The sequence below is a fragment of the Schistocerca nitens genome, chromosome 5 (genome assembly GCF_023898315.1).
Source record: "Schistocerca nitens isolate TAMUIC-IGC-003100 chromosome 5, iqSchNite1.1, whole genome shotgun sequence".
In the NCBI taxonomy this organism is placed as follows: Eukaryota; Metazoa; Arthropoda; class Insecta; order Orthoptera; family Acrididae; genus Schistocerca; species Schistocerca nitens.
In genome coordinates this window covers 299,349,276-299,370,819 of record NC_064618.1, presented here as the reverse complement: position 1 = coordinate 299,370,819, position 21,544 = coordinate 299,349,276, and the positions used below count along the sequence as shown (strand labels likewise).

The 21,544-nt window shown below is 38.5% G+C and overlaps 1 protein-coding gene across 1 annotated transcript in view; it reads right to left on the bottom strand.

Moving 5' to 3' along the window:
* Window positions 1–3,574: 3,574 nt before the first annotated feature.
* Window positions 3,575–21,544, bottom strand: part of LOC126259760 (signal recognition particle subunit SRP72) — a 57,332-nt gene continuing 39,362 nt past the window's right edge. The window contains exons 10-12 of the mRNA XM_049956760.1: window positions 17,158–17,315; window positions 5,281–5,490; window positions 3,575–3,838 (exon numbers count right to left, since the gene is read on the bottom strand). Of these exons, the coding sequence (XP_049812717.1) occupies window positions 3,700–3,838; window positions 5,281–5,490; window positions 17,158–17,315 (507 nt within the window). The 3' untranslated portion in view covers window positions 3,575–3,699. The remainder of the gene's footprint in view (window positions 3,839–5,280; window positions 5,491–17,157; window positions 17,316–21,544) is intronic.

Here is a 21,544-nt window from a genome sequence, read left to right as displayed (position 1 = left end):
ACTTACTAAAGTGTATGCTCTTATCTTGAGCCACCAGCTCACATTTATTAGCATTATATTTTCGGTCATTCTCTTGCACTCTTTCCAAGCATCTAATTGTTTTCATACTTCCTCCTAGTTCCCCCACACCATCAGATGACCAGAAAATAACATTGCTGTTATCCATCACCATTATGAAAATAACAGACTATGCACTTCCTTACTTCAGACCTGCATCAGCCATATGGTTCTCTCTTAACAACTGTCACCCAACTTTCACTTTCTTTGTAAAATTCTTCAATCAACAGCAGAGTCTGCTCCTCAACCCACTTCCTTCTTAATGCCTGCCAATCTTTACTTCTGGATGCTTTCTCAAAATCCACGAAGATCTTCACTAGATCTCTCCCATACTTGGTGGTTTTCCTGCAGCTTCCTAATTGCAAATATAAGATATACTATGGACCTTTCTGACCTGAAACCATACTTTTCTTCTCTCAGGTACTTTTCCACTGTTCTTCAGTTTTTTCTATCCTGACTCTTTTCCAATACATTTGCACAATGCTAAAAGAGTAATACCAATATAGTTTTTTAAATCCTTTTGGCTCCCCTTCTAAGGAGATACTATCCACATTTTAGAATCTTCATGGAGGTTGATTCCACACCTGCTTTGGCAGCTGTATCTCTCACACTTAATCAGCAACTGCTGATATATGATCAATGCGTTCGGTTGTATCAGTATGGTGGTTTTGTGGGCAATGTAGCTTTGGTATATCGTACACTTGTCTGTGTTCTCTTGCTTGTTCTGCCTTATACAGTGGTATTACTCCAACTCAACTCTTAGTCCTCCAGAGAAGCAGATATGAGCAGTGCAAGTTTTAGTTGAAACATTCTGCATTAATTTGGGCATGGATGACAGCTAGAATGTCCTGACCACCAGCAAATATCTCCAGTACTAAGAAGTTGATGTTAAAAGTATAATGCCCCAACTGCTTTTAATTTCCCAGGACAGACTTATTGCTTCTGTAGAGCAAGAAGCCACCATTGGTGAGTAACACAAAGTAACATTAACCTATCCAGAATAAAACCTATGAGTATTAGGTTGGAGACACCCAGTTCGCCTTAAGTATCTAGGCTCCTGCAGTTAGTGGCATTTCAGAATGTTAAAACCATTTTGCAAGTGATGCAGATCTCAAAAACATTCACTTTTACCATCTGACTCAGCTATTTCGAAAAAATGTTTGGAACATACAGATGCTGTGTATGAAAATTGACAAAGATGATCTTTACAACTAAGCATGGAACTTGGCATGCATTGGTGCAGAGTTAAACTTCAGAACCAGTGAAGTCAAGGTAATTCAGTCAGTTGAACATGCCGGTGCTTGGCGAGATGACTCCACTGACACCTGTATCCATCCAATACACAGGCAACACCTCAGGGACCAAGATAAAACTTTATGAGGCTCGCTAAGTCTGGCTTCGCCAGCAAGGAAATCTGCAATGGCCATGTTCTGCAGATTGGTCTGACTACAGCTGCAGATCGCAAGGCAGTAAGACAAGCAATCCAGTATCACACATCTGAGGACCATGAATAGTGATGGAACGTATAGGTGTTATGTAGGTGGCTTTCTTCTGTATGTTGGACTACTGGTGGAGCACTGTCCATCAGTACCAGCTTACAAAACAGAAGCGGCCACCAATGTTCATCCTGTAGATGAGCATTCATCCACCGGAGCCACCTGTCAACCAGCAAAAAGTGGTGCCAGACTTTTAAGGGCTATTCTCTATCTCCAATATAATGGGAATCTTGATGAGAAAAGGCCTCAAATGAGACCAGCAATGCTTCTGATGTCAAGTGTTCTAGCATATCAGGAAGTGGGTATGGTGGGTGCAATCCTGCCTGTCTCAAATGTTTTGGCAAACAGGCTAGTGGGAGTGGGGGGTGTAATCTGCAGACGAGCTAACTGTGACAGTCAACTTGGCTGCAATGCTGCAAGACCTTCATATCACACAGAAAACAATGCCAAGAAGAAGACGTGTCAAGAGTCTGTTGGTGCCCACCAGATGCCAGGCAGTACCACTTAACCAGAGCAACATGCCCCATCTGCCCCCGCCCCCCTCCAGCCAGAAACACTAGCAGTGAAGAAGAGAGAGCTGCAGTCAGCCGGCAACTGATCACTGAGTAGACAGTATATTAGTTATGTCCTCTATTGGCAGCAGCAATTACAACAGCTGCTAGAGTTCAGAGATTGCTTCTGTGCCAAAGTGCAAAACCTCCCTGCCAGTGGCACAAAGAGAGTGAAGAAAGGCCTGTCCAGAGCCACAACAGCTCTAACTGCCAGAGAGGGAGCACTTCACACGGACAATGGAAACCAGGTACAGAAGCCAGCACCAACTGTGTAAAAGACATGATGTACGTCACAGTTGACACCACCAAGAGACAAGTCCATACAGTCACAAGCTTCAGTAAATTGGCTCCCAAGAATATGCTTGATCAGTTAGTTTGTACACCAGTTTTCTGCAAATTTTCCTCTCTAAAACCTTCACCTCACTCTGCACCATCTTGACAACTGTACTTCACAATAATAACCAAGCCCAATAGGAGCAGTTGTAAATAACTTTAAAACATTATGTCCATTGTATACAGACTTACTCTACCACCCTGCTTATCTTCCCTATGTCACCCCACCCCTTCTCACCCCCATCCCCCACCCCCACATCCTAAAGGTCATTCCATGACCACAAGTTCAATATAACTGTCAGAATGTTTTCTGTGACTGTGTGTCAAGGTGGTTGTCAAAAACTTAACTCCATTCATTTTTTGGGATTATTCACCCTGTTCATCAAGGACATACAAACATCCATAGGATTTTAAGTTTTCACACATACATTTCACACATGCAAATAATATGCAATCTTGCTGACATCCTTTTATCCGTTATTTAAAAAATACTGCAACAAATCCCTGCAACCATACTTTCAATAATTCTTTACTCACACCTTTGTCTCCTCTAGTTTCAACATGACATATCCCTGTCTTTCATGTATCATCAGTACACAGAAGATTAGTCATTTCTTTCTAATCTTCCCAGCACATATGAAGTCCACAATGATAGTGCTGAAATGCACAGATGTGTAATTGGAAGACTGCCAACATCCTGACAGCATCTCTTACAAAATGTACTAATTGTTTAGTAACAAAGTGCATTAATATTTCTACAGATTGTCACACCAACAGTAATTCAAATGTTCTGACTGTATTAAAGAAAATCTCAAATAATCATATTTTGTTATTTAAAGATTTTATTATGTTACTGTTCTCACTTAATTAACATTGCAGTTAGATGAAGTTAATTTAGTACAGTTTACAACTATTATGTATAGTAATTTGGAGTAACCACATAATGTCTTGGTAATTTTCTGTGTAGAGATGAGTGTAGTACAGTAAAGATGGTGGAAAATTGCTACCCATGTTTTCTTACCTATCTAAGCTTACTGACGTGAAACTTATAAGATTTTAAACAATAGGGAATTTCTGACATGTAACAAAATCCATGTAAAAAGGAAGAAGAAGAAAAGGTTAATTCCTGAAGTTCCATTTCTGCTTTTCAACCAAAAAGTATGTTTATTTGAAACTGTATACAATCTGACATGAGCACAGAGCATTTTACACTGTAATTTAATATATGAACTATAATTGCCATTGTCATCTTGTAAATCTCATCACCATTTTCCACCCTTTTTCTTCTTCTTTTGTTGCACCTTCCTCTGCTGCTGCCTTGGACCAGCACTTTCTGGTGCAGGACTTCCATGAGGGTTGGGAGACGCTTTGACTTGCTGACTTGGCATCTTTGTGATGTCACTAAAATAAAGTTTTACTGTCAGTAATTTTAATGATACATTCAGCATTACCAAAAACTGTGCTTTCATGAGGATATATGTGAACTGTTAACAAAGTACATTGTATTTAAATGTAATGAAATAATACTACTACTTCTGGCCTATGTTTACCATTGACAAAACTACAAAAAATTATATAACTTCCAGAACTCTGAAAAAGCCTGCATGGAATATGAATTACAATATCAAGGAAGAACATTCACAGTGTAGGAGAGGTGCTTAGAAAACTCCAATAAGCATGCCCTAATGAAGAATACAAGAGCTGAACTCACCTACAGTACACAATATGGGTTTAATGTCTGTATGATGCAGAATACTTTTTCTATATGGTGAGTGGTTGTCTTTCCTCATATCACTGACCTTAACAAAACACTTTCACTCTTCATAGGACAAGTTTTAATATGAAAACCATTTTTTTTTTCAACATTTCAAAAAGAAATCCAAGCAGGAAAGAAACAAAATATTTCACACATTACATCTGAGAATGCACCGTAATACTAAAAAGGGAATCAGATACTGGCTCAGAAATATTCAAAACTGTTCTCAATGTACCTCTGGCTGTTCTGCTCAGCCACTAATCATTTCACATGGAGCCATGCTCCACCTTCTCCCATATGCTCTTTAATCTTAAATTGTTTAGAAAGTATCAAAATGTAGTTCTTATGCCGCTTCATATTCCTTTTATTTTCTGTCTTCATATTAAACAATAATTTTACCTCACAATTGTGAGTTTTAGTGATTTCCCATCCTCTTCGGGTCACTATTCTACAAAGTGTGAGTCCTGACCAGCATGTTTCTTATGTTTTAGTTACATTCTGTGTAACTGAATCTTGTTTGTTTATGCCGTTGTAATACTGAGAAAGGGAGAAGATTAATGTGATAATACGAGAAGCAACAATGAAATTTATTATCGCTGGAGCACTTAAAACTGTAATTTAACTGCCACACACATTTCCAAGTGTGAAATGTCATAACGCTTTTCTAAAATGTTAGTACAATATGTGCAGCAATTATTAACAGCAAAGACTGTATGAAACATTAATTCCTTTAAATTGGTTTTTTGTCTATTTGAATTATGCAACAATGTTCTGAAATAGAACTCTTTTCTGATTGTAATTATTTTCGGTACTTGACAACCATACATTAAATTTTGTGGCTACGCTTATCAAAATTGAGAAAGCCAGAGATGACACACACACACACACACACACACACACACACACACACACACACACACTTACTTTTCCAAAAAGTAAGTTCCCCACTGCATACAAGAAAAGCTGTCACACACACACTTACTTTTCCAAAAAGTAAGTTCCCCACTGCATACAAGAAAAGCTGTCTTCGGGATGAAATCTTCCAAATTACTCAGCATAAGACAGGAGATGAGGTGGAGATACTTACTACATGTCACTTGCTCCTGTTGCTGCTCCCTGAGTACCTTTTCCAATATCCTTATTTCGACGATCCTTCTTTTTCCTGTAACCAGTCCTCTCATGGCGTGGCAACCAGCGCTCTGGATCGGGAGGGACATCAGGGTTGTAGTTCTTCGGAAGCTTGGGCTTACGTTTCCGTTTGGATTTTTTCTTCTGCAAAAGCTCATCACGAGGTGTGCTAAAAGATAGATCCTTCATTTGAAATCCCATTTTGATGTAGCAGCTGATATTTAAGTTTACATATAATGCAAGAAGATCCAAGCAATTACAATACAAAGGGAATATTTCTTGGCATGGCATGCGGATAGTATTGATATCAAATTTTGTTTTTGGTTGGTTCATGCTGTACATGTACAATAAGGTCATCCAAGTGTCAACTATATCTCCAGTTGTTTTGGTTATATGGCCTTTCAAATAGTTATGCTGCGTGTCTTTCACTCCAACAGATAAACTGGAATACAATACCCACATAAAACTTTTATTTGGATCATATACCATTAATAGAAATTTGCCCCAATTTTGATAATAGTTCATAATGTCTATTCCCTCATTCTTGCTAGTTAACAAATGCATTACTGAATTTAAATATACTGCCTAATCACAGAAGAGAACAATGGAAAAAAATCACAAAACCTTATTGGATAAATTGCAGTTGAAGGGATATGTATTAGATATTGCAATAAACATCTGAGAAGAGAGAGAGAGAGAGTACAAAGCATGTGTGCAATAGAAAGATAGTTGTACATTTTACATGAAAAAAATCAATGGTGTCATTCCATGCCAAGTGGTCTGGGGGTTCCTGCAGGACCACAGGTTTTTCTGAAATTGTGTGTGAACATTCACACATGCTCCCAATAAAGATGGATAAAGTTTTACTTCTGCCAATATAATACTTCCAGAGATATAGTCATTTGTGTGACGCGATAGTGCAACTATCAAAATTGCACCCTGAGTTTTTGGCAACTTTGAGACAAATCTCTGGCAATATTTTCTGTAAAGAAATAATATTAAACAGTCTTGTACAACTTTTTGTTCTCTCAAGATTTCTTGAGCAATTTTCATATGAATAATGACAAAGAAAAAAAAGGAAGGATCTTCTGCAAACTCTTAAAAGCTTTTCATTAGTATGATCATGTTCTAAATCACCTAAAAAACTAGATTTGGTTTTGCAATGCAAGCATAAAGGCCCTAAAAAAATGACAAGGTGGAGGTGCCCAATTCCACTGGTACTCAAATCTGGCATCTTTTATCATGTTCCACAATTGTTTACCACTCTCTGGGGAAAGTAATATCAAAAGTCCTGATTACTAGGATGTGAGATACTGAAAAAAAGGGGTGTATTTTATCATGGCTCATCACAAAATTTCAGTCTGTTTCTCTGCTATGGTAACTACAGAATCAAAATGGTTATAAACTTCAAAATTTTACTGTGCATTAACAAGGCACTGGGCATCAAGGCAGTAAAATTGGTGTACAACGGCTGTGACATACAACATATAAACTGCTTTAAAGTTTTACACCACTTCACACTGCATCAGTTGTAGGGAGGTTCAGAGCAGTGTGCTTTTTTTTTTTTTAGGATTTTTGCTATAGAGAATTTTGTGCAAGTCGTTATAATGTGCAGTGCTACCGACGTGATAGTTTAAGAGTATTTTGTTTTCGCATAGTTTGCGGTTTATGTGATCTGATGAAAAATTCTGTAAGTGGTGGCTTAACCACTACTGGTTTCTTTTAAACTGAGAAAACCAACATCCCCATCATCACAGGGGCCACACCCAATAGTTGTGCAACAGCAGCCACTGGTGGGTTTCTTCACCACAGGTTCCCAAGCCAGATACAGGATTCCAAGTCTGATTATACGTTCCTTTAAAACTAGAAGAGCTATCTTTTTAGGACCCTAAGATTACATTCCCCTCAAGCAGCATGGATTTTTTACAGCTTTATTGATTTGCTGTATAATCTCATGACGAAAACTATACTGCCAATCAGACAATGCCACTGACGATGCTATAATAACTGCAATTACACGCTGTTACGGAATCCAACAATTGTCACTCCTTGATGGGCAATAAAATGAATTTGCTGAGACTTCTGGGTGAATAAATCTTATTAAAGCATTCTTCTCCTCAGCAGTAGTCTAACAGACATTTCCAGTCCATAAGTTTTTCAAAAATGCATTCAGCATGTTGTCCTCACTGGAGGTCCAATCTATTTTGCTTCTGAAGTGAGAGCAGTCATGTAATTAAATCTGCTTTCATCAGCCAAGAAGAAATTTAAAGAAACGAAGCATTACAAAAGGAGTTGTTTTAACATGGGCATACTTTAGGAGGAACTAGAGAAAATCATTTTTGCCGACTGATGAAACACCAACTTGGATCAGTATATTTTAAAATGGCACATCATCTTTTCCGGCCAAAATTAGAGATAGTAGTGAAGGTGATACTTTAACATTGGACCTCCAACCAGGAGAATATGCTGCATGCATCTCTCACATAATAATTCCTCTACTAAACTAGTAGCCATGAGTGACGACTTCCTGGACACACACACACACACACACACAGTAACTCTTTTGTAATCAAGATTTATAATAGTAATTTTTGACACTGCACAAAAGACCTGTCAAATTAATTACCAGTTACAGCTTTAAAGCTTTTGATCAATATCCAAGAAAACTAATAATAACCAGTAACTTTTTATTAGTCTTAAATCTGCCAATTGCTTTCTTTTGGCACTCATTATCCCTCAATGTTTGGCTTCACAATGAAATCAGCAAAACACAATGTGTGGACTGAAAGAATAATTAGATCATATGTGATGTATTTCGAAACTGTATAGTTGGTAAAAGAAAAGATGAACATGGAAGTATTGAAGGTTATGTGGGAGCACATTAAGGAATGTATCTTAAAAAATAGAAGCCTTTGACATATTTAAAATAACAAATATTTTATTTTTCTGTGAAAGATTGCTATGGGAAATTTGACTAACACAGTCCTGAGAATTTATGATACAGACAACACTAATGGAGTAGAACGTGGAGACAACGTGGTAATATTAGAAGAAGGGAATAAATATTAAGAGTTTAACTTCTCACTGGTACTGTAGTCATTAGAAACGGAGCATTAGCTAAATTAGGAATGGAAAGGGAGCAGTAGAGGCTGCAAAACAATACAAATAATAGGCATTTGTTTAAATTGAATAAGCAAGCTGTAGATACATAAAACAGGACAGCAGTAACAAGGAATTGGACCCCCCTCATTCCAAATATGGGTCCAGTGTTTTTAACCACTCTGTGAACTTTATCAGTACTGTGATGAGGGAGACTGGGAAGGAGGGGAATGTGAGTGAAGAAAATAGAAAGACTAACTGAGTGCTAAAAGATAAAACTGGTCACAGTTCCCAAAAGAGAAGTTAAAGAAATTCCTAGAGGATACACACAAAATTTGCAGTCAGATAAAGTAAATAAATCCTGAGAGCAAACATTCCAGTATGGCAACATAATCCTGCTCTTCAAAAACCAACACATACTTCATCAAATATTAGGGAGAGAAATTATATATTTCATGTTTGTAACAATTTCTCCTTCCCTTCAATAGTTTTAGGCATTTCCTTTTTATTCTTCCTACTTTCCATAGATTCCACAACAAACTTGCCAAAGACTAATATCTACAGATACAACCATGATTTTTAAGTGTATTATTTGACCCTGTTCCAGTTGTTCCTAGCAAGTAGACTACACATTCTTTTTCAAATAGTTTTATTCTTTTTTCACTCTGAAGAACCCCATTAGTTTATACTCATCAGTGTGTATTGAAACCTACTGCTAATGACTGTGTAGTTAGACTTTAAATATGAATAATAACCAACCAGCCAACCCCCCCCCCACACACACACACACACACTTATGACACCTACACAGCAGTAAGATTTCAGAAAACTTATGTTGTGTATTTCAGTTTTAGACTGAAACTGTCTCCTACAAGTCCAACCCTACCTCCAAGACATTGGGAGAAGAGCATTCCAGCAACTAGCAGATAAGCTTGGAATACCAGCCTTGCTCATAGAATTTCAAACAAGCTCACATTTGCAGCATTGTCTCCAGCACTGACCTTAGGCTCCTGATTCTGAGCCAAGTGGAAGGGTTGGAATAGACTTCAAAGTTTCTGTGACAAGTTAGGTTGTGACTTTTGTAACACATGACTGGGAACTGCAGGCCCCCCTAAATTATATCGGGATATGTTACACATCAGAGGCTTCTATCCAGGTAGCTGACCTCACATCAGGGATTTTTTTAATTTCTAAACTCTTCACCCACTCCAGACAATGATAGCTGTAGGAGATACCAAACTATTTCTGTAGGATCCAAAGAAATGCCACATGAGGCTATTAAAATGCCAGTGACCTATAGCTGAAGTAGTCAACTTTGAAGCACTCCTAAAAACCAGAGCAGCTCACGTACTACTACGTAAAAAAACTTGGCCAAAATCGAAAATTGACACAGGTGAGATTTTTGCAGTAAAGCAAAATATATATCAAAAGAATAGGCTAATGGGAAATGGATGTGTTGGATTTGTTGCAGTAGAGAAATTCAAATCCACTGACATCCAAACTGAAGCCACATGGCAGACTGTTTGGGCAATACACAGCATCATCAAGGATGGGCAAAAACTTTTAACTGAATCTTTCTGCCAATCACCAGACCAACCCCCAGATGTAACCAAAAACTTTAGAGAGAGAAAAAAAAACTGGGTTCAGTATTATCTGTGATTCCCAATTATACTTTCATCTCTGAAGGAGACTTTAATCATCTAACAGTCAATTGATGAAACTAGTTTTGTTAGCAGGGAACGTGACAAGATACCATGTAAAACAATATTAAATGCTTTCTCTGAAAATTACATAGAACAAAATCAAACAATGGAAACTTGGGGGGGTAGGAATATCAAACGTGTAGGAAAAGAGATTGCTACTTACCATAAAAGAAGACATGTCAAGTTGCAGACAGGCACAATTAAGACATCGTGCCTGTCTGCAACATGACATGACAGGCACAATGTCTTAATTGTGCCTGTCTGCAACTTGACGTGTCTTCTTTATGGTAAGTAGCAATCTGTCTTTTTCTTACATTGTTAATTTCAAAGAACAGGTATCTTTTGTCACATTGGTTTTATGGACATCAGGCCAAGGTCTAAGCCACATTTTTATGCCTGACGTTTTGTCTCTTATTGCGGCAGACACCCTCAGAGTACATAAAGACATTAACTATCTACATGTTAGTAACATCTGAGGACGGTTCCTGCAGCAGAAGAAAAAACATTAAGCACAGAAATATGCCTTAGCCCACAGTCGAATGCCCATACAAAAATATACCCGTACATAAATATTGGCTGTGAGAGCCTGCACTGCATGATTACACCAAATAGTATGAAGCCCACTCATGTCAAAAACGTACACTATCTATTCATCATTCACCTTTATGATCGCTTGAAGTTACTCAATCACTCTCAATGAGATGCCATTGTTTGTGGAGGAATCACAGCCTATTCTTCCTCAAGAACAGACACCGAAGAAGGTGGGCGCTGGGATATGGAGCCAAGTTAATTTTCTTATTCATCCCAATGGTGTTCCATTGTGTTCAGGTGAGGACTCCAGATAGGCCACTGCAATTCAGAAATGTTGTTGTCCACAAGCCATTGCCTCGCGGGTGCTGTTTTATGGCAGGGTACATTATGATGCCGATACAAACTATTATTGTCTCCGAACTGTTCCTCTACGGTAAGCATACACAATGCTGCAAAATGTGCATATACCCCTACATATTTAGCACTTTTGTAAGTGAAATAAGAGGGCCACACACTGACACTGAGAAACACCCCCATGCTGTAACACCTCCCCCATACTTCAGTGCTGGCATTACATATGATGACAGGTTACTTTCTCCAGGTATCTGCAAACCCACACCCTTCCATTAGATTGCCACAGGATACAGTGTGATTCCTCACTCCAAATCACTCATTTCCTCTTCCACTGCCCAGTGGCATCATGCTTTATGCCAACTAACAGTCACTAAACTGTGCTGAGTGACCCATCCTGTTACTACTTTTTTAGTGACAAAACAACACATCCCACCTTGTTTTATACTGGTTGGTCCGCCTCTTGTGTCATCTAATGGTCAGTTTTGCAGTACATAAAAGTGTCTAGATACTTTTGATCACGTAGCGTATTAATTCTAAAGGCAACAAACAGATCTGACCTGTTTGAGGATGTCCATGCTGAAGCTAAGTGTGACCATAAGACATCTGTAGCAACAAATATTACCAAAGTAGAAGTAATTAAAACAAGATGAAAGATTTATATGTTCAGTACACTAGATAAAGAGGTACTACTATCATAGCTCAAGGAGGAACTTCAAACATTTAGCTCTGAACAGTAGCACATAGAGAAACTGTACCTCAGTATAACAGTTCATAATAGAAGTGACCCTCCATGGTATACAGGCTCTGTAAAGAAACAGGGACTACTAAACAACAGATGCAAAACAACGCATAAGCCTATGAAAAACACTTGGCTGTCAAAAGAGCAAGCCTTCAATGACTACTGTAGCAGAATTCAATCAAAAGACAGCATGCTATTTTGGATGTAGAGTCACTGAGAGATACAAAAGTAAATTCAGGAGTGCCCCCGGAGAGGCATAATGGGGCCCTTTCGGTTCATAATGTCTTAATCTGACAGACAACAGCAAAGTCAGATTTTTTTTGAACATGAAAAATCTGCACAAATATTCAGTCAGATCTTTATAATATTTCACAGAGGTGCAGAGACTGGCAACTTATTTTAAATGTTCAGCAATTTTAAATTGTGCACTTCACAAAGTGAAGTGAATATTAGCAATGTGTTTTAATTGTTGAGAAATGTGGAACTGTACATCTAACAAACCACAGAAACATAATACCCTACGACCACAATAGCAATAACGCACAATTGGAATCAGTCAACTCATACAAGTGCCTGGGTGTAACACTTTGTAGGTAAAGCAGGTAGCAGACTTCAATTCACTGGTAGGATAATGGGAAAACACAGTGACTCTACAAAGGAGATTGCTTAAAAATCTCTTGTACGAATCCCACAATATTGCTGAACTGTGTTGAATGTATCAATAAAGGACAGCAAAAATGGTTACAGATTTCTTAGACCCATGGGATGGCATCACAGAAATGCTGAAAAACCTGAACTGGCAAGATTTCTGAAGCTTCAAGAACCAAAAATTACATGAGAAACCTAGGAACATATCACAGCACTAAAGGTATTGCTCTCATAGTGAGCACAAAGATACGGTAAGACTAATTACAGTGTGCACAAATGCATTAAAATAATCATTCCTCCAGCACTCTTACACAAATAGAATGGGAAGAAACTGTAATAAGTGGTACTACAGAAATACACTGCTGTGAACTTTTAGTGCTTTTGTGAGTTTAGATGTGGATACAGATACAGAATGATTCTGAGGGTGAAGTACAGTGGGAAATGTATATACCCTGTGACTGCTAGCACAACCTGTGAACGCCACACAGGTTCCTGAACAAAATGTTGTACGGGGAGCTCTGGTTAGGCCTAACAAACCAACAGAAGAAAACAAAAAAAGTCCCAGAAAGAATGATTATGGAGGAAGCAGACTTGAATGTGGAAACTGACTCAGAATTGGAACACTGAACCTACAGATTTGACAGGAAAATAAGAAATTGTACATTTGATGGAAAGTAGGAAAGTCGGCATATTAGGATCAGGAGAGGCAATGTTCAGCAAATAAGAACACAGTTTAGGAGAGGTTTCCAGTATACTGCAGTCAAAATAAGGAAAATACAATAAACGAATGGAGGTGGTTCTGGGAACTGTACTTAAAGCTGAAGTGACAGAAATATGACAGGATGATGAAAGTTAAAGTATAGGTAAAGATGTAGAGTATTGAGATGTTGCAGACTGCCAAGCAGGAAAGAAGATGATTGAGGAAAATGCCAATACAGCTAAATTGCCAAAATACTATCATTACAGGTTACCCGAATGCTCATATCAGCACGGAAAGAAATGGATATGAGGTATTGGAAAAAGAAGGTTGGGGAAGCAGAAAGGAAGGAGGCTATTAGATTGGAGAAACAGGCTCACTATAGGAAATTCTTCATACATTAACGACTGGAAATTCTTCGTAAAAGAAATGAGATGATAGCATGAAGGCTGTTGTGGATTATATCATCTTTTACAGGGAACTGGAAGGACATGCCACTGAGGTAAAATTTAACACCCTAACATTCCTTACATAATGACAAAATGACAACCAGCTGCTACTGGCACATCTGAGAACCATGGAGGAAGAAGGAGAACAGTAAAACAGGAGAGAAAGTAAAAGTGTGGAAACAAAGCAAGAAACAAGACAAAGGCATCAAAAAGACAAGATACCGTAAGGTGAGCCCAGATCAGGGGAAGAGGAATGGCAAAAGTTTAAGACAACACCTGTTGAAACTACAGTATCAGTTTGTAAAAGAACAAGCAACATATAAAGATGTAAGAAAAAACTTGGTGTAATGTGCGAGTTAAAGCAGCAGTACAATGACATAACAGAAAATTTGGGACGTATTTTTAGACAAGGATACAAGATGCAAGCGATGTATACAATACCAAAAAGAGGTAAGCCAAAAAGATACCAGCAGAGAAGAGGGGAGAAGACGGACTGGCAAACAGACAAAGATGGAAGAAAACAACAAATGCAATAAGAATGAACAGTATGGGATGATGAAGGGAAGAAGGAAAGGTCTGGGTAAAATCCTACTACATTCAATACAAATGGTGAAACTAAATAAGAGAAGACCTGAAAAGAGCTCACAAAGATTAGAGTTTGTCTTATTCCCTCCTGAGGCTATATGACTTAATACTTTTTCCATCTTATATAGGTGGGATACCACAATCCAACAATGCTTCTTTTGAAAGCTTACAGTTTTGAACATTGCTATTACTCAGCAGCTGTATACTAGTTTCAACATAGGATTAAACAGTTAACTGGTTGCGCATAAATGGTAGGTACAGTGACCTAGGTTTCGACACCTACAGGGGTGTCTTCATCAGAATGAAATGTTGAATCCTATAAAACAGTACATAGACAATCAATTATGGCAAGAAACACATTAACCAAGATGACAAGTTTCATGATGCCCAAAGGTTACTTATGTAAAACTGCTGTTAATGCGTCAGGATTGGCCAGGAGGGGAAAACAGCAGGCACCCGTCGAGGTGAAAAATCAAATATAGTTTTTACTGTACGAATGTTTACTGCCATAAAAAAGGAAGGCAGGCCTGGAGAAGCCACCGAGCCTGAATGGGCAGCCACCCAAGAGAGCAGGAGAAGAGAACGTCTGGTCGGGTCAGAAGCTGCCAGCAGAAGAGAGCGAACACCGTGTTTGCTCCCAGCAGCTGGCTGCGGTTCCACCCCCACTTGACCCTCTCCAAGCATCCCTATTGGTCGGCCAGATTGTAAGATGCACAGTTAGATAGCGTTACTGCGTCAGCAACATGTGAATTTAGCTGCTGATGGTTCAACACGTGAGTTTCAGAGTGGTTCTATCAAGTTCTTGGCAACGTGACAGACGCTGCAACTAGCCACCAGGCAGAAGGCACTGACGAACATCTAGTGAAAAACAAAAATCAAATTGTTATATTAATAAATCCATTCATTAATGTCCCCCACTGTACATTACATGATTTAAATGCAATAGTCAGAATTTGGAGCAGCTATGCTCAAGTCAAAAGTAAAATAAAACATTCTAGCCTTTGCCATGTGTGCTCAGCTGGCAAATTCTACCACCAGCCTGTCGGCCTGGCAATGGATAAACCCACTGGCAGGCATCTTGGCTGATATTTTCATTAATTTGCTGGAAGAGAAATTCTTCAATATTTTTCAGTTGCTCATCTTGGTATTTTGTATTATGCTCGGTATGTAGATGACGTTTTGATCGTATACAGTGGTTCTCAGGAAGGAATTCAGCATTTATTTGAAATTTTTACAGTCTTCATTAAAAAATAAAAAAAAACAAACCTTCACTTGTGACTTAGAAAATAATGACTGACTGCTTAATTACTTCGACCTCAGTATTGCTACTGACAATGACAGAAATACTTTCGGTATTTTTCGGAAAGTCACTAATACAGATCAAATTGTGTCTGCTAGTTCAGTGCATCCTCATTCCCATAAACCATTTTTCCATTCAGCCATTCATCGTGTAGCCTCTGTACCTTCGTCACCTGACAAGCTTATTGATGAGATGAACACAATAAAAACTACTGCAGTTAATAATGGCTATGATCCCATGTTAGTTGACAAGATCTTCAAAGTTAAACCGACACTAAGGTGACCACTTTGGGCAGCAGTGCTATTCCTGACAGTAACGAGTACAAAAATGTTTTCTTGATTCCATTTTTAGGCCATATTTTGTATAAAATTCGTCATCTTCTGATTAAAAATGTGGATTCAATGTTGCCTTTTCTACAAACAATAACTTTCAACAAAATCTCATTCACAATCTCAAGTCCACAGCAGCTCCAATACATAATTTAGGATGTATAAAATCACTGGTGATGTGTGTCCCATTTATTACACAGGACAAACTGGAAGGTCTTTTAGTGTCAGGTACAAACAATATTTGTTGAGAAAAAAAAAGGCACTAATGTACACAATTCCACTTTTGCTGTTCATCTGCTAATTTCCGGACACAAACTGAAACACACTGAAGAAATTTCCATTTTATATAGAGAAAGGAAAGGTCATAGGCTTGATGTACTCAAGGAGCTGGAGATTTTCAGACATACTTCTAAGAACGATGGCCTCATCCTCAATGGACAGTTACAACTATGTAACAAAAATTTTTTTCAATCCACTGCTCACAAAACTTATTAGGCTATTATTTACCACATTTACCCTGTTTCTGGTTTCAAAACATTATTTTCTTCTAATCTCAGATATATGCTGCTGACGTTACCTTAATGCAAATATTTTCTGGATTGTACAGCAGTTTGTAACATTTTTTTCTGTCATTCTGTCCTTTATGTAATAGTAATTTCTGCAAAGCCTAACAGACCACTCTGTTATATTTAATCTGCTTGACTACTGTGTATTTTCAAAAAGGCTTTAAGCTCTTTTTATACTTTGTTTTTAAGATTAACTGTTATTTTCTTCAGTTATTTCTGTCAAAGTTTCAAATGGGCACATGTTACTGTCGGTGCCAGATAGGCGGCACAACATACTGTTTTCGTGGCAGCAATGTAAGCCACTGGGCTGATCAGTCCGATTATGTTCCCCGCTGGGCCGCACACATGGCAAAGGCTAGAATGTTTTATCTTACTTTTCACTTGAGCATAACTGCTCCAAATTCTGACTATTGCTTTTTAGCAATGTAATTTTATGTAAGTAACCTTTGTGCATCATGAAACTTGTCATACGGGTTAATGTGTTTTTTGTCATACTTTATTTCCCATGTATTATTTTACAGGATTCAACAACATTTCATTCTGACGAAACCCCTAGTACGTGTCAAAACCTAGGTCACTGTACCAATGCAATACAATACAATGCAATGCAATTTTCTTAAAAGCTGAAATGCATCAGTGGTGATTAATATTTAAATCTACACATGTACAAATAACAATTTATGACCAGGTGATCCATCCACAAAGAAAGCTGTGGTAGTACCAATGTCAGTTGTCTAAATACAGTACACACATTTTTAAAAAATGTGGAACTTACAAATTACATGCACAATGAACAAATACATTTTCTTTCATATCATATCAAGGGTCTTCCTTACTCTGGTTTAGGTGAGGGCTCCACCTTTGCTGCTGCTTTCTTTATCACTTTGCTGCCCATCATCCAATTGGAGGTTTCCAGGGCATCTACATCTGCTCTATTAGTGAAGTCCAGAGGTGGTAATTCCTTGCTCAGTGCCTGAGCCTTTGCTGGATCAAACTGAAATAATGTATCATTTCAATGACAAAGACATTCACACAACTACTGACGACAAACTGCCTGACTATACTGCCACTTAAATCAGCTGTAAAAATCTGAAGATAGATGATCATATAATCCCAGATCACGTAAGAAACAGATTGCCCCATCGCTTGGTCTAGGAGGCAACCCTTTTCAGGGAACGGCCACCAGGCAGCAACAGCGTCACACCCTTACTTGTGGAATCAACCACTAGATGGCACTCCGTTCTGTGAAAAAATGTGGCAACATCGGCCGAATGCGTGCAGCTTTCCACTATTTGGCGTCTGTGAAGTACAGCTGTTTCTGACATACCAGTGGCAGTGGATCGAGTCGTCATGCCGAGGGCCTGCGATTATATCAACTGTGGAAGGAGTAGACGAACAAATCCTGAACTGAAATTGTTCAGATTTCCCGTCAAAGATAAAGAAAGGTTACGCGAGTGGATTTTAAATTCAGGTAAATCAATAAGTTAGTTACGAGTTGTTGTTGTTGTCTTCAGTCCTGAGACTGGTTTGATGCAGCTCTCCATGCTACTCTATCCTGTGTAAGCTTCTTCATCTCCCAGTACCTACTGCAACCTACATCCTTCTGAATCTGCTTAGTGTATTGATCTCTTGGTCTCCCTCTATGATTTTTACCCTCCACGCTGCCCTCCAATGCTAAATTTGTGATCCCTTGATGCCTCAAAACATGTCCTACCAACCGATCCCTTCTTCTAGTCAAGTTGTGCCACAAACTTCTCTTCTCCCCAATCCTATTCAATACCTCCTCATTAGTTACGTGATCTACCCACCTTATCTTCAGCATTCTTCTGTAGCACCACATTTCGAAAGCTTCTATTCTCTTCTTGTCCAAACTGGTTATCGTCCATGTTTCACTTCCATACATGGCTACACTCCATACAAATACTTTCAGAAACGACTTCCTGACACTTAAATCTATACTAGATGTTAACAAATTTCTCTTCTTCAGAAACGATTTCCTTGCCATTGCCAGTCTACATTTTATATCCTCTCTACTTCGACCATCATCAGTTATTTTACTCCCTAAATAGCAAAACTCCTTTACTACTTTAAGTGTCTCATTTCCTAATCTAATCCCCTCAGGATCACCCGATTTAATTTGACTACATTCCCTTATCCTCGTTTTGCTTTTGTTGATGTTCATCTTATATCCTCCTTTCAAGACACTGTCCATTCCGTTCAACTGCTCTTCCAAGTCCTTTGCTGTCTCTGACAGAATTACAATGTCATCGGCGAACCTTAAAGTTTTTACTTCTTCTCCATGAATTTTAATACCTACTCCGAATTTTTCTTTTGTTTCCTTTACTGCTTGCTCAATATACAGATTGAATAACATCGGGGAGAGGCTACAACCCTGTCTCACTCCTTTCCCAACCACTGCTTCCCTTTCATGCCCCTCGACTCCTATAACTGCCATCTGGTTTCTGTACAAATTGTAAATAGCCTTTTGCTCCTTGTATTTTACCCCTGCCACCTTCAGAATTTGAAAGAGTATTCCAGTTAACGTTGTCAAAAGCTTTCTCTAAGTCTACAAATGCTAGAAACGTACGAGTAAGAACTAATAAGGAGCCCTAAGCATTCGATCCTATCTAAATTTTGTTGATGTTATATTCTGATATAACGTGGCAGCCCTTCCTGTACAAGAATCATATCATATAATTTTTAAATGAAATCTTTGCTGTGATTTGGACTTTTTTAAACTGTTTATTCACTTCACTATCGTAATTTTGGGTGTAGAGGCATTTTTGTGTGCAATATGAACACTGAAACCAATATAAGATACGGATAACAAAACGCAAAGCATAGTGTAGTAACATTTGGTAAACAATTTAAGAAGCATTACCTTACAAGACCTTTCCCTTGGTACTTGAAAATGGCTCTAGAGCTGAAATCGCAACAGTGAAATAAATGAATAATAGCCGTCATCTAACTGCTAGGTCATCTGTCCCTCTAAATCCTGGTATATACTAGAGTGAACAAAATGAAGGCGTGTAAATCCTCGTTTACACTGCTGCCAATGAGTATTCATAGATAATTCGCCAATGTTCACTGCCATTCGTTTATGCGTTTATACTGGAATGAAGGGAGGAGAATAGAAGAGAACGAGCATATCTTTTTTTTTATCTGTGCGCTAATAATCCTCACACAGCTTTCACTTGAAAACAACACTACTTATAGTTACAGGTCTGCGCGAGTGCGGATATCCCTAGTAATTACTGTGTTGCAGATAAAAGCGTACATCTGTTGCGAATATTTGCGGGTTATCTTTAAACTGTACAAAGTAAATTTTTAACTTAATTATGGCTTGCCGTCTGTGGCTCTTCAAAGTTGACACCGCCAAAACATGCTCGAAAAACACACTTTCACTTATATATTACCGCGTTTGCAGCCCCTTTCAACAACAATCCAAAATTAATCGTTTTGTGCCACTCTTATATGATTTACGATAAGTTACAGGCAAAGTAAACGAATTTAAATTTGAAATGACTGTCACTGAAATACGTCCAGCCTTAATTCGCATCGTAACTGAGTGCGGGCATCAGCAGACAAAACTTCAGGCCAGGCACAAGTCTCTTTTCAGAGCAGTGGTGGGTTAAACAGCTTTACAAAACGTTAATATCTGAGAATGCGGATACGCAACTTGGCAGATGTGGATAATGATCTTGTGGATGCGCTGCACATACGGACGGCGGCATTTTTCCTGTCCACGCAAACTTCTAGTTACAGCTACGATGTAAATCTTTGATATTGAGGTAAGATTATTTTGTCCGAAGGTTTTGACAAAGCAAACAAAGTGGCGTAGGAAAATAAATATGTTGGTGGCTTAATCTGTTACGTAGATGTGAAACGCTTGGAAGTAGTGCCAGTGCACTTAACACTGAATTGCAGCTCCAGCCTTCTTGAGATTTATTCCAGAATTTTGCACATATGTCGGTTGACGCCTTTCGCTGGCTCCTCATTACACCTGACGAGGAAATTTACTAGCAGCAACATAAAGCAGTTCGCAAGAAGACGAGTACTCTCCGTGCTGGTAACGCCAAAGGGGACATGAGGCAAACTTCTTTTGATGCTTTGCTCAAAAACTGACAGCCAGCTGAACACTAATGAACACTACCGAATGCGTACCGAAAAAGACTGAATGTTATTGTCTCGCAGTGGTGAATGGAATTGAATACTACAGAATCAGCATTTCATCACGCAAACACTTGCAAACATTGATGTTATGCTTTCGCTACTTAATTGTTTCTCACTGTGAAAAGCTAAGCACTAAATGGGGAAACAACATTATAGGCAATGTTTTTTTTTTAATTACGAAGCAAGTAATGTCACGCAGAAGAGGTTAGAAATCAAGTGTTTCTTAACTTTTGCAGGAACGTAAGAGGCACTGTGGGCACCGAGTCAAGTTTACGAACCAAACACGACTGAATGACGTTTGCTCAAATTCGTCTACACATATGAGAATGCTGTTTTTCCTGTTTTAGTTTGCTCAGTGTTGACCAGGCTTAAAACGCCATAGGACCACATTCCCAGAATTAATCATAATATTTAAAGTCCAAAAAAGGTTGCACACAAAGATCCCTCTTAGCAAATATTTAATGAAAGATTCCTTTCTATCATGCTAATGTAGACTGAGCTACTAAATGTGTTAATGGTATATACATATATTGTATTTTTCTGATAGATAGTTATTGTTACAGGCAATGCCAAACTGCTGGATATGGACCCAGGAAAACTGCACAATAGACTCCTGTGTGATGCCCATTTTGATGAAAAGTCATTCATGAACAGTACGAGACAATGGCTTATGCACACAGCAGTTCCTGCAAAATTTACATCTGACACTGGTTCTTTTCAGCAGTATGTGAGGGAACTAGTGATAAGAATAGTTTGTCATCACCTGAACTGAAAGTGAACATTCCAAGGAGAACATACAGTGCAGCTAGTCACCTTCTGGTAGAAACAAACGCAACACCACAAAAGTGTGAACCATTTCCAGATCTGAAAGAAATAGAAATGCCTGCGAGACAAGTTAAAAGAAAACTCTGTATGCTACGTCGTGATGATGAGGATACCCCTAGAAAGCAAAAACAAACAGAAAATACATAACATGAGCAGATCACTGAAAAACAAAACTTCCTACTTGTCAAAAGTTAAGAGTAGATTATTGCACTATAGGAGCTCAAA